General features: G+C 42.6%; 1 protein-coding gene across 1 annotated transcript in view; it reads left to right on the top strand.

Moving 5' to 3' along the window:
* utp15 (UTP15 small subunit processome component) overlaps positions 1 to 10,064 on the top strand; it is a 23,218-nt gene extending 13,154 nt beyond the window's left edge. The window contains exons 10-13 of the mRNA XM_030790017.1: positions 2,535 to 2,636; positions 4,726 to 4,859; positions 7,142 to 7,200; positions 9,676 to 10,064. Coding sequence (XP_030645877.1) covers positions 2,535 to 2,636; positions 4,726 to 4,859; positions 7,142 to 7,200; positions 9,676 to 9,890 — 510 coding nt within the window. The 3' untranslated portion in view covers positions 9,891 to 10,064. The remainder of the gene's footprint in view (positions 1 to 2,534; positions 2,637 to 4,725; positions 4,860 to 7,141; positions 7,201 to 9,675) is intronic.
* The last annotated feature ends 4,467 nt before the right edge of the window (positions 10,065 to 14,531 follow it).

Genomic DNA, 14,531 nt, shown 5'->3' with positions numbered 1-14,531 from the left:
TGTTGGTTACTGAATGTTACTGAGTGTTGGTTACTGAGTGGTGGGTTACTGAGTGTTACTGAGTGTTGGGTTACTGAGTGTTACTGAGTGTTGGGTTACTGAGTGTTATTGAGTGGTGGGTTACTGAGTGTTACTGAGTGGTGGGTTACTGAGTGTTACTGAGTATTGGTTACTGAGTGTTACTGAGTATTGGTTACTGAGTGTTAGTGAGTGTTGGTTACTGAGTGTTACTGAGTGGTGGGTTACTGAGTGTTACTGAGTGTTGGTTACTGAGTGTTACTGAGTGTTGCTGAGTGTTGGTTACTGAGTGTTACTGAGTGTTACTGAGTGGTGGGTTACTGAGTGTTACTGAGTGTTGGTTACTGAGTGTTACTGAGTGTTACTGAGTGTTACTGAGTGTTGGTTACTGAGTGTTACTGAGTGGTGGGTTACTGAGTGTTGGTTACTGAGTGTTACTGAGTGGTGGGTTACTGAGTGTTACTGAGTGGTTGGTTACTGAGTGTTACTGAGTGGTGGGTTACTGAGTGTGGGTTACTGAGTGTTACTGAGTGGTGGGTTACTGAGTGTTACTGAGTGTTACTGAGTGTTACTGAGTGTTGGTTACTGAGTGTTACTGAGTGTTACTGAGTGTTACTGAGTGTTACTGAGTGTTACTGAGTGGTGGGTTACTGAGTGTTACTGAGTGTTGGTTACTGAGTGTTACTGAGTGGTGGGTTACTGAGTGTGGGTTACTGAGTGTTACTGAGTGTTACTGAGTGGTGGGTTACTGAGTGGTGGGTTACTGAGTGGTGGGTTACTGAGTGGTGGGTTACTGAGTGTTACTGAGTGGTGGGTTACTGAGTGTTACTGAGTGTTACTGAGTGTTACTGAGTGTTGGTTACTGAGTGTTACTGAGTGTTACTGAGTGGTTGGTTACTGAGTGTTACTGAGTGTTACTGAGTGTTACTGAGTGTTACTGAGTGTTGGTTACTGAGTGTTACTGAGTGTTACTGAGTGGTTGGTTACTGAGTGTTACTGAGTGGTGGGTTACTGAGTGTTACTGAGTGGTGGGTTACTGAGTGTTACTGAGTGTTACTGAGTGGTGGGTTACTGAGTGTTACTGAGTGTTACTGAGTGTTACTGAGTGGTGGGTTACTGAGTGTTGGTTACTGAGTGTTGGTTACTGAGTGTTGGTTACTGAGTGTTGGTTACTGAGTGTTGGTTACTGAGTGTTACTGAGGGTTACTGAGTGGTGGGTTACTGAGTGTTACTGAGTGGTGGGTTACTGAGTGTTACTGAGTGTTGGTTACTGAGTGTTACTGAGTGGTGGGTTACTGAGTGTTACTGAGTGGTGGGTTACTGAGTGTTACTGAGTGTTGGTTACTGAGTGTTACTGAGTGGTGGGTTACTGAGTGTTACTGAGTGTTACTGAGTGTTACTGAGTGTTACTGAGTGGTGGGTTACTGAGTGTTACTGAGTGGTGGGTTACTGAGTGTTACTGAGTGGTGGGTTACTGAGTGTTACTGAGTGTTACTGAGTGGTGGGTTACTGAGTGTTACTGAGTGTTGGTTACTGAGTGTTACTGAGTGGTGGGTTACTGAGTGTTACTGAGTGTTACTGAATGTTACTGAGTGTTACTGAGTGGTGGGTTACTGAGTGTTACTGAGTGGTGGGTTACTGAGTGTTAGTGAGTGTTAGTGAGTGTTGGTTACTGAGTGTTACTGAGTGTTACTGAGTGGTGGGTTACTGAGTGTTACTGAGTGGTGGGTTACTGAGTGTTACTGAGTGGTGGGTTACTGAGTGTTACTGAGTGTTACTGAGTGGTGGGTTACTGAGTGTTACTGAGTGTTACTGAGTGTTACTGAGTGGTGGGTTACTGAGTGGTGGGTTACTGAGTGGTGGGTTACTGAGTGTTACTGAGTGGTGGGTTACTGAGTGTTACTGAGTGGTGGGTTACTGAGTGTTACTGAGTGTTACTGAGTGTTACTGAATGTTACTGAGTGTTACTGAGTGGTGGGTTACTGAGTGTTACTGAGTGGTGGGTTACTGAGTGTTACTGAGTGTTGGTTACTGAGTGTTACTGAGTGGTGGGTTACTGAGTGTTACTGAGTGTTGGTTACTGAATGTTACTGAGTGTTACTGAGTGTTACTGAGTGGTGGGTTACTGAGTGTTACTGAGTGGTGGGTTACTGAGTGTTACTGAGTGTTACTGAGTGTTACTGAGTGTTGGTTACTGAGTGTTACTGAGTGGTGGGTTACTGAGTGTTACTGAGTGGTGGGTTACTGAGTGTTACTGAGTGTTGGTTACTGAGTGTTACTGAGTGGTGGGTTACTGAGTGTTACTGAGTGGTGGGTTACTGAGTGTTACTGAGTGGTGGGTTACTGAGTGTTACTGAGTGGTGGGTTACTAAGTGTTAGTGAGTGTTAGTGAGTGTTAGTGAGTGTTAGTGAGTGGTGGGTTACTGAGTGTTACTGAGTGGTGGGTTACTGAGTGTTACTGAGTGTTACTGAGTGTTGGTTACTGAGTGTTACTGAGTGGTTCTCTCTGTTTATAGGATGATTTCTTAGTCAGTAAAACAGTGAAGGAACACCTGAAAAAACACGACCGAGAACTGAAAAGGTTTCAGGTGTCGAAAGCTCTGGATGCAGCTCTGCAGGTAACAGCATGTACACACGCGCACACACACACACACACACACACACATATACCCATACACACACACAGATATACACACACACGCACGCACACACATGCACACACCCACGCACGCACGCACACACATACACACACACACATACGCACACACATACGCACACACATACGCACACACACACACGCACATGCACACATACACACACACATATACACACAAAGATACACACATATACTCATACACACACACACACACACACACACACAGGCGCACACGCACACACACAGATACATACACACTAGTGCTGGGTGGTATACCGGTTTTAAGTTCCCGTACGGTATGAATTTCTCATACATAGCCATACCGTAGCATAGCTGAAACAACAGCTGTAATGGTTGAATAGGCAGCTGATGATATTATATCTGTGTAATATATATGTATATGTATGTATATATATAATCATACTGTTCACCGTTAGAAGTGCTGTCGAGCGCCGTGCAGAGAGGGGACACCTCTGTCTGCACCGTTACCACTACTGCTCAGAACTATAACACAACAGTTAATTATGGGGATGGGCATCGCAAGCAGAAATACTATTCCATCCTCACTGGGAACTAGTCCACCATTCTTCAAAGATCGCTCCCCAGTAAAGGAAAATGAGAGACTTGTGTCTGTATTTCTCATGTACAGATGTATCTGTGTTAATACAGCTCAGGAGGTGCCTGTGGGAGTTTAACCTTTCAGTCAGTATCACAACAAACTGTTTCATACATCGGGGAAAAATGCGTACTGACCTTACCAAAGCCATAATGATACTGATAATGATTTTGAACGTGTCTAAATCCTGAACATTCATTTTTAACAAGTCTGTCTTCATAAAGGCTAATCAGAATGACTGTTAAGGCCTGTAGCCTGTTCCATATGTTTATTTAGTAAACTGAGCGACAGGCCTGTAGCCTGTTCCATATGTTTATTTAGTAAACTGAGCGACAGGCCTGTAGCCTGTTCCATATGTTTATTTAGTAAACTGAGCGACAGGCCTGTAGCCTGTTCCATATGTTTATTTAGTAAACTGAGCGACAGGCCTGTAGCCTGTTCCATATGTTTATTTAGTAAACTGAGCGACAGGCCTGTAGCCTGTTCCATATGTTTATTTAGTAAACTGAGCGACAGGCCTGTAGCCTGTTCCATATGTTTATTTAGTAAACTGAGCATGTCCACATGGTCGGGATGAAGACGGGAGCGCAGTCTGTTTACAGGAAGTCCTGCTGTGGAAAACACCCTCTCTGACGGCACACGCAGTTATGCCCTGGCTAATTTTGCCAGTCAGGATATTTTCGATGGTTTGATTTTAAGTAACGCGGAACTTACTGCCAGAAAAAACAAGGGAAAGATGAGATGATAGAAACTATTTCGTTTTTTTATCATTTCATGACTGTTTGAAAGCTCAAAAACCATCTCTCACCCCTAAGTAGTTACCCAAAACTTACTCTCTTTAACAGGCAACACACCATGGCACACAACAATTTGTGACACAAACAGTTTAACACTAATAATTGTATGTCTGTGTGTGTATTTGACAACGTACGTAAAGTCTAAGGAAGAGAAAATGAAGTTTGCATTTGCTAACTGTTGCTATATTTAGAGTTGACTGTTTCATGACATGGAAGCAATAAGAGGCATTTTCTCACAAAACACACAAACGCAAACGCACAGAGACTTTTTTAAAACAGTTAACAGATTAGTCAGAATGCCAATCCCAGTGAATGGAAACACAATGAATATCAGATCTGGTTCTCACCCAAAACGATAACTGATTGACCTCTACAGTACAAACGCGCATGCACATACACACACACAATGTATAGTGAATAGTCCATAACACACAGTAGCCATGTCTATATGTAATCGGAAAACAATCCTGAGGACGCATAAAACTCTGAGCTGTAATGAGAAGGCTGTTGAAGGTTGTTAAACTGCTTATTACTTTTAACACGATCTAATCTAAAAAAACACGCTCAGCAAGTTTTTAACCTTCCTGATTTTGTCTGTGTGTGCGTTTGGTGTGTGTGTACGTGTGTGTGTTTGTCAGTCATGGGTACGCTACAGTAAACCTGAGGTGACTGTAGCAGTGATGATGGAGCTGAATCGCAGAGGAACGCTGAGAAACGCGTTGGCAGGACGGGATGAAGAGAGTTTAACGAGAATCCTCAACTTCCTCCTCAAGTACATATATACACAAAACACACTAGACACACACATACAGATACAATACACCACACACACACACACTGACACACAAAATACTCAGTTTCCTCGGCTACCAGGACATGAAACACAACAATGAAATAATGATGTGCACGTGCATATTCACACCAGGGCGAAACAATTCCCTCGAAAACAATCATATTGTGATTGTGGTTTAAACTGTGATTTGATAAACACTTGAGTTAACATCTCATACAGCTGCTTAGTTATCAAGGCTGAAAGCATATACAGGCATATAACCACAACAAAACAGTCCAGACTTTCATGTAATTAAAAAAGCGTTTTTCTCTGACAGCGTAACTTGTGAAAAGCACCAGCGATTGTTTTCGTTCAGGCTGGCATTGTGTCTGTGTTTAACGGGTCTCTTTGGCCATAAATTCTTCTGTGTGGCCTGACTTGTCAGTGATGAGGTTTTTGTTTTCTGTTGAGGTGTTTTTGTTTTCGTGTAAGTGTTTTTTACAGGGAGGTTTTGTTTTTGTCTTCTGATGTGTCCTGATACGGGACAATAGTGAGGGAGACAGAGGTAAAAAAGTCCATGAGGTGGAATGGAGTCCATTATTGTCCTGTATCAGAACTCACACAGCACATCCCATAGATTATAGTCCTGTATCAGAACTCACACAGCACATCCCATAGATTATTGTCCTGTATCAGAACTCACACAGCACATCCCATAGATTATAGTCCTGTATCAGAACTCACACAGCACATCCCATAGATTATTGTCCTGTATCAGAACTCACACAGCACATCCCATAGATTATAGTCCTGTATCAGAACTCACACAGCACATCCCATAGATTATTGTCCTGTATCAGAACTCACACACCACATCCCATAGATTATTGTCCTGTATCAGAACTCACACACCACATCCCATAGATTATTGTCCTGTATCAGAACTCACACAGCACATCCCATAGATTATTGTCCTGTATCAGAACTCACACAGCACATCCCATAGATTATTGTCCTGTATCAGAACTCACACAGCACATCCCATAGATTATTGTCCTGTATCAGAACTCACACCACACATCCCATAGATTAAAACAGAAAGACTTTGCATACGTCTGCTTGTTCATTATCGGACACCCGCCGACTAATCAGAAATGAGTATTTTCCGTGGTCAGATATTTGCACATGATCAGGGTGTAGATATTTCATTCCATGGTCAGAGAATAAATGTTTTTTTTTCGTTGTCAGGGTACAAGTATATTTTTCCATCGTCAGGATATAAATATATTTTCCGTGATCAGAGTATAATTATGTTTTTCCGTTATCAGGATATAAATATATTTTCCGTGGTCAGGCTATAAGTGTATTTTTCCGTGGACAGTGTGTTAATATATGTTTCTGTGATCAGGGTGTAAATATTTTTAATCAGATTGGAGCCCTCAGTGGTTCAGGAAGCATATGTTGTCAAATCACAGTTTTGATTTTGTCTTGATTTTGAATTGTGCAGCCCTATCATGTATACACACACACACATATACACATGCATTCCTCACTGGCTTGCCGACAGCTTGCAGAGGAGAGAACCTTACAGCAGTGTGGAGTGTCAGGTCAGAGGAGAGAATATTACAGCAGTGTGGAGTGTCAGGTCAGAGGAGAATATTACAGCAGTGTGGAGTGTCAGGTCAGAGGAGAGAATATTACAGCAGTGTGGAGTGTCAGGTCAGAGGAGAGAATATTACAGCAGTGTGGAGTGTCAGGTCAGAGGAGAATATTACAGCAGTGTGGAGTGTCAGGTCAGAGGAGAACCTTACAGCAGTGTGGAGTGTCAGGTGAGAGGAGAGAATATTATAGCAGTGTGGAGTGTCAGGTGAGAGGAGAGAATATTACAGCAGTGTGGAGTGTCAGGTCAGAGGAGAATATTACAGCAGTGTGGAGTGTCAGGTCAGAGGAGAATATTACAGCAGTGTGGAGTGTCAGGTCAGGAGAATATTACAGCAGTGTGGAGTGTCAGGTCAGAGGAGAGAATATTACAGCAGTGTGGAGTGTCAGGTCAGAGGAGAGAACCTTACAGCAGTGTGGAGTGTCAGGTCAGAGGAGAGTCAGGTCAGAGGAGAGAATATTACAGCAGTGTGGAGTGTCAGGTCAGAGGAGAATATTACAGCAGTGTGGAGTGTCAGGTCAGAGGAGAGAACCTTACAGCAGTGTGGAGTGTCAGGTCAGAGGAGAATATTACAGCAGTGTGGAGTGTCAGGTCAGAGATGACATGTCTGTTCTCTTTTCAGACACATGTTGGACCCCCGGTTCTCCCGCCTGCTGTTGATGGCAGCGGACATGGTCGTGGGTAAGCTCTGTTTTCATGCACTTGTGCCTTTTTCTTATGGACATGATTAAACATGACTCAGATAAAAAATGAGTTAAGACAAAATGACAGCGGGACCTATCACTGAGGTTCGGGCGCATGTGGAAGCTTTGTTGTTTTTCTGTTCTGTAATGAACAGTCTAAGTAATGAACAGTCTAAGTAATGAACAGTCTAAGTAATGAACAGTCTAAGTAATGAACAGCCTGTTCTGTTCTGTAATGAACAGTCTAAGTAATGAACAGTCTAAGTAATGAACAGTCTGTTCTGTTCTGTAATGAACAGTCTAAGTAATGAACAGCCTGTTCTGTTCTGTAATGAACAGTCTAAGTAATGAACAGTCTAAGTAATGAACAGCCTGTTCTGTTCTGTAATGAACAGTCTAAGTAATGAACAGTCTAAGTAATGAACAGTCTGTTCTGTTCTGTAATGAACAGTCTAAGTAATGAACAGCCTGTTCTGATCTGTAATGAACAGTCTAAGTATTGTTTAGTCAGATTCTAATTTGAAAGAGACACAGAGAGATGCTGTTTGCTAGTATATGAAACACTTCCCTCTGATTGAAGCGGCCAATGAGCCCGGTGTGTTTTAACTGTAAATCATACCTTGTTAATGGAAAGGCCAGTGGATCCAGGTGAATGGAGTAGGGCAGAATGGAGTCTTTTCTCTGTCTCGTTACCAGTCTGAGACCCCATCTTTATTAAATTAAACTACCTGCTGCCCTTTCTAATAAGAGTCTCAAAGCCAGTTAAGAGACAACAAAGGAACAAACATCTACAGTCATGTTCATTTAACTCAGATGTGCTTCAAACAAATATCAAATACACTTTCCTTCACCTCATGCTTTCTTCATCCTGTAATTAGCTCTGTAAAAACCAGCCGCAGATTAGCTGTGAATAGTTTGATAATTTTCCATTTTCTTTGATAATATAATCTGTCACAACCTGATAAAATAAACTATTATCAGGTTGTGACTGAGTGAGTTATTGATCCTCCTCATGTTTATGGTCTTCATTATGAACTGTTACATACAGAGAGCTTTATAGATTATATTTCTAAATTATACTTACAGATCATATTTATAGATTTTATTTGTAAATTATATTTCAAAATTATATTTATAGATTACTTTTGTAAATTTATAAAGTATTTCTAGATTACATTTATTAAGTATTTATAGGTTACTTTGGTAAATTATACAAAGATAATATATATTTATATTTATTCTATACATAGATTATATTTATAGGTTAAATGTATAAAGTGGCAGATCTAATACAGCTGTGAAATGTGCCAGGTTGATTTCTTTGTCACACTGTGTGTCATAAATATCAGTGTTCTCACTGCCATGGGACTGCTTTATCATTTGTGTGTGTGTGTGTGTGTGTGTGTGTAATGCGTGTGTGTGTGTGATGTGTGACGTGTGTGTGTGTGTGTAATGCGTGTGTGTGTGATGTGTATGTGTGTGTGTGTGTGTGTAATGCGTGTGTGTGTAATGCGTGTGTGTGTAATGTGTGTGTGTGTGTAATGCGTGTGTGTGTGTGTGTGTAATGCGTGTGTGTGTGTGTGTGTAATGTGTGTGTGTGTGTGTGTAATGTGTGTGTGTGTGTAATGCGTGTGTGTGTGATGTGTGATGCGTGTGTGTGTGATGTGTGTGTGTGTAATGCGTGATGTGTGTGTGTGTAATGCGTGTGTGTGTGTGTGTGTAATGCGTGTGTGTGTGTGTGTAATGCGTGTGTGTGTGTGTGTGTAATGTGTGTGTGTGTAATGCGCGTGTGTGTGTGTGTGTGTAATGCGTGTGTGTGTGTGTGTGTGTGTAATGCGTGTGTGTGTGTGTGTGTGTGTGTGTGTGTGTGTGTGTGTGTGTAATGCGTGTGTGTGTGTGTGTGTGTAATGCGTGTGTGTGTGTGTGTGTGTAATGCGTGTGTGTGTGTGTGTGTGTAATGCGTGTGTGTGTGTAATGCGTGTGTGTGTGTAATGCGTGTGTGTGTGTAATGCGTGTGTGTGTGTGTGTGTAATGCGTGTGTGTGTGTGTGTAATGCGTGTGTGTGTGTGTGTGTAATGTGTGTGTGTGTAATGCGCGTGTGTGTGTGTGTGTGTAATGCGTGTGTGTGTGTGTGTGTGTGTAATGCGTGTGTGTGTGTGTGTGTGTGTGTGTGTGTGTGTGTGTGTGTGTGTAATGCGTGTGTGTGTGTGTGTGTGTAATGCGTGTGTGTGTGTGTGTGTGTAATGCGTGTGTGTGTGTAATGCGTGTGTGTGTGTAATGCGTGTGTGTGTGTAATGCGTGTGTGTGTGTGTGTGTAATGCGTGTGTGTGTGTGTGTGTAATGCGTGTGTGTGTGTGTGTGTAATGCGTGTGTGTGTGTGTGTGTAATGTGTGTGTGTGTGTAATGCGTGTGCGTGTGTGTGTAATGCGTGTGTGTGTGTGTGTGTAATGCGTGTGTGTGTGTGTGTGTGTAGATCTATACCAGCAGGTGATCCCTCAGTCCCCTGTGGTTGAGCGGTTACTCCAGCGTCTGTTGGAGTTGTTGGGGCGGGAGGCGGAGCTTCAGCAGGAGCTCCTACAGGTTCTGGGAATACTGGACACGCTCTTCGCTTCCTTGAGTCCTAGGAGAGAGGTCACGACCCCTACTGCCCCACCCCCTGCCCTTGGGCCCCCACTGCAGGCCATATGAAACGAACCGTAATGTACGCAACACTGACAGAACATCAGAGAGAGAGAGAGACAGACAGAGAGAGAGAGACAGACAGACAGAGAGAGAGAGACGTTCACTGGCTGATTGTCTCTGCAGTAACTCCCTGATAAATTCAGATTTTTCAGCCTGATGTAATAAAAGACTGTTTGTAAAGCCTGTTTTCTGGTGTGAAGGTTTTTAATTTGAAATTTTAACAAACTTCTGTAAAGATGCCACCCCAACTGAAACTGAGTGAGCATGTTTGTTCCAGACCCCTGTGTGCTGGGCCTGGTATTGTACAGCAGCTGTTCCCTCAGTCTCAGCTCTTGGTGTTGTGTCCATTCAAACAGTGGTTTAAAATCAATGGGATGTCATATTTCCAAGATTCTTTTAGATTTGAAAACTGCCATCTTATGATTCAGCATAAAGTCAAGTTAAGGTGAGTGATTCAAATTTAAATGAAAAAGACCTCAATACAATAAAAAGTACACATCCAAATTAGGGATGGGCTATATAGACTTAAAACAAGTCTTAAACTATGCTGCAAAACATCAAAACGGGATATAAACAAAATGATGATTCAAATCAAGTACAAGTTTGAAGTGTAAACAGCACATAAACAGAGACACACTGACGATACCCTTCTACACACACACACTGACGATACCCTTCTACACAGACACACTGACGATACACCTTCTACACACACACACTGACGATACCCTTCTGAATTAAAGCAGTTTGCTTCACGTTACTTGTTGCCACTTTGTCCTTGCGCAACTCCTGGCTTTCCTCATATTCCGGTCGGTGTTTCTGCTCGAGGTGGTGGAACACATTTATGGGTTTCCGCGCTTTGTTCATAGGGGTTTTTCACACACTTTACAAATCACAGACGTTTGATTCACATCCTTTGTATCGAAACCACTTCCCCATTACAGAGAAGGCTCCTTTTTTGCAGAGTAATTCTTCCTCCTCGTCTAGGGTTTCAGCTCGGCCTCCTCTGTGCTTGTTGTTATTCTATGTGGGAGATGCTGAGATGCCCACGCTGTTGTGCGTATGTAAACACGTCTTCAACCATATCGTCAGTATCGCGGTATCACTAATTCTTATCATGGGGAGGTTTTGTTTGAGTATATCATGGACGATACGATATGGCACAGCCCTAATCCAAGTTATGTTTATAAACTACAGTTTACAGTGGTTTAAACTGCGAAATTTTCCATTTCCAAAAATACATGGCATCGATCAGATACTTTCTCCCTCACTCACCTCAGTCCGAACTAGACCTCAAGATATCGACTCCATGTTTACAAATTTAGTGTGTTTGGTTATCAAAAGAGAGAAAGGATGATTCCATTTCCAATTGTAATATTATAACAAGTTGTTTCTTCCAAATTTAGCCAAATTTTCAGTGTTCTCCCATATATGCACTGGTCACGCCCTGCTGTAGGCGTGGCATCCATCAGCCAAATGCCTCTCCTCTGTGCCACTGGACCCAGTCGGGCACTTCAACAGCTCAACCGTAACCTGTCAATCAATCAAGCATCAATTAGTCTGGGGTAAACTGGGTGGAGCAACTGGGTGAAGAGAGATAACAGACCACAAAACCAGTAAGGACACAGTACATACAGCTTCAACACTATGCACATAATTTATTGAATGTGACGATAAAACACAGGGTTGGCATCTATTTCCTTACTACCATGCTGTTACTGTGGTGTGTGTGTTGCTGGGCAGTCCTTGGCCTAAGTGTTAGAGAAGCGGGCTTGTGACCAAACGGTCGCTGGTTGGGTTCCCAGGACTGGCAGGAAAACATCCAAGGCCAAAGTGCCCTTTGGCAAGGCACTTAACCCCCAACTGCCCCCCGGGCGCAGGTGTGCTGCCCACTGCTCCTGCACCTAGTGCTTGTGTGTGCTCACTACTGGTGTGTAAGGATGGGTTAAATGCAGAGGTCAAATTCACTGCTCAGTGTGTGTGTGATCATATCATCTTAATCTTAATCTTAGAAAGGCGATTTAGGCACTGTTATGCACAGAGTAATCTTATAAAGATTTGACATTACAGCCACAGTGGGGGTACAGAAGTTGCTATGTGTGCTTTGAAAGACAAGAGACTCATTGTGACTATAGAGCATACTGAGCATGTTGTGTCTTTTTTTGTGTGTGTGTGTGAAAATAGGTAATTGGCAAATGTGACGTTACGGGAGATTTAAATTCTCCGCTTTTCAACTGCACATAAAAGATGCCTGGATCTTTTGTGAATGGTTGGGCTAGGGTCGCTGAGGTGACGTCATACGCTGGCAGCGGCAGCATTTGAAAAGGGCTCGAATAGTGCGGTTTCAATCATTCCCTCCTTGTTTTCTAAATTTGTCCCATAACTCACAATAAAACTTTGAAGAGTAAATTCGTTGTCCGCAACTGAAATTCCACTCTAAAGTTTGGTGTGGAAACCCGGGATATAGGGGGACTAGAGAAGGACAAGATTGGAAGAAGTCTCTATACCTGATGAGGAAGTGGATTACCTGAGTTTAGGGCGGACAGGTGAGAGCAATGGAAAAGATTACAAGGTGGAAGTAAATACGTGGGACGACCAGAACGTCAGTAAAGAAAATTCTCACAAAGATTGATGAGGAACTCCGGAAGGACGAGCCAAATGTGAGTTTTTTGGAAGAATGGAATGAACAATTAAGGAACAGAGAGAAATCACTGACGGATTTGGATCATGAAATTGAAGCGGTCACACCAATGGATGAGTTAGATGACAAAGTAAATGTCGCCATGCATTATGTGGATGGGATAAAAACGGCATATATGCGATTAAGAAGGTTTTTCGCCAGAATGAATGAAGATAAAGAAAGTGACTCTGCTTCGCAAGCCTAAGTTCAAGTTCACAGAGTTCCCATGATGAAGCCCAAACTCTCCATTGAAAATTTCTCTGGCGATATTAGCCAATGGCAAAATTTTTGGAGCCAGCTCTCAACTGCAATACACAATAATCCACTTCTGAGTGACAAGTTATAAGCCCGATAAGTTTCATTATCTGAAGTCATTTCTCTCTGGTAACACTGCAAAAGCAGCGGTTGATCTCTGACTGAAGAAAATTATGATCATGCTATTCAAATGCTTACTAGTCGGTTTGGACGGAAGGACCTAATAAACTGCTCAATCTCAGTCCTGTTAAAAGGGCAACGGATATGTTATTGCTGCGCAATTTATATGATGAATGTGAAGTTCAAGTGCGTAGTTTGGATGCAATGGGAGTAGTCTCAGAAGCATATGGCAGTTTACTCTGTCCAATACTGATGAAGATGATGCCAGAAAAAATCACATTAGAATTCACGCGTCAGTTAAAAGAAGACGAAGTCCTGAGTGTGAAACAGTTAATGGAGTTTTTGCAAAGAGAAGTAGAAAGTAGAGAGAGAACTGCAAATTTACCTCAGAGGTAGTCAGGCTCTGCTTCAGAAAGAGATGCGCTCAGAAACAGAGAGAAAAGAATGTCAGAACGAAGGAAAAGTTACGTTCCTACTTCAGCTACCTTTCATGTTGGTGCCTGAGAAGAATCCCACTGCTTATTCTGCAACGAAACCACACAAGTCTCGAGACTGCAGTAACTGCAGAGTGTAGAAGCCAGGAGAGACAAGCTAAGGAGACTAGGTCGGTGTTGCATATGCTTGGGTGGGAGGCATATCGCACGCAACTGCAGAGCATTACATGTGAAAGTTGCGGCAGAAGACATTACAAATCTGTATGCCCACAAACCGCACAGTGCGGACCCGCCTCAGAAAACGGAAGCATCAGATACCTTAGTGTCAATCTCGCCTGTTCAATCAACTCATGGCAAAGGCACAATATTTCTGCAAACTGCAATAGTCTGGATAGAAACTCCCAATCAAGGTCAGTTAGTCAGATGTTTATTAAATGGAGGGAGTCAATGTAGTTTTATTCGAGAAAATCTATCCAGATCACTCAATCTGCCTGTTATAGGTGAAGAAACTCTGAATCTGCATACATTCAGATCAGCCACTCCAAAACGCATTAGATGCAGAAAAGTGCGAGTGCGTTTAAGAAATCTTAAAACAGAGCAGAGTGTGAGTTTAGAATTATTAGAGACACCACATTTGTGCACTTCCAACTTGCAAATTGCAGATCAAGAAATCCAAAGAGTTTTAGAGGCTAAAGGACGACAGGTTGCAGATGTTCCAATCCGAGGAATGGATTCTGAAGAGCTTGGAATTTTGGTAAGTGGAGATTACTACAGGAAGGTAGTGACTGGACAAATGGAGCACATTAGTCACTCTTTAGTGGCACTGGAGAGCCAGTCTGGATGGCTGTTACAGGGGACAGTAACTGTGCAGGGGACAGTAACTGTAACCTCATCATGCAGTAGTTAAAGAAAAGAGAGCCACGACTAAGGTCCGGGTAGTATTCGATGCGTCTTCCCATGAGAACAATAGTAGGTCCTTGAACCAATGTCTACTCGCAGGCCCCAATCTGAACCCAGAACTTTTAAGCGTCCTTCTAAAATTCTGTGAGCACAAAGTGGCACTTATGGCAGATATTACTAAAGCATTCTTGCAGATTTCCTTGAAGGAAGAAGATCGAGATGCATTGAGATTTTTGTGGACTAAGGACATGCCAATTC

The sequence above is a fragment of the Chanos chanos genome, chromosome 13, assembly GCF_902362185.1.
Source record: "Chanos chanos chromosome 13, fChaCha1.1, whole genome shotgun sequence".
In the NCBI taxonomy this organism is placed as follows: domain Eukaryota; kingdom Metazoa; phylum Chordata; class Actinopteri; order Gonorynchiformes; family Chanidae; genus Chanos; species Chanos chanos.
Note: the sequence above shows the minus strand (reverse complement) of the source record. Positions and strands in the feature narration are given on the sequence as shown.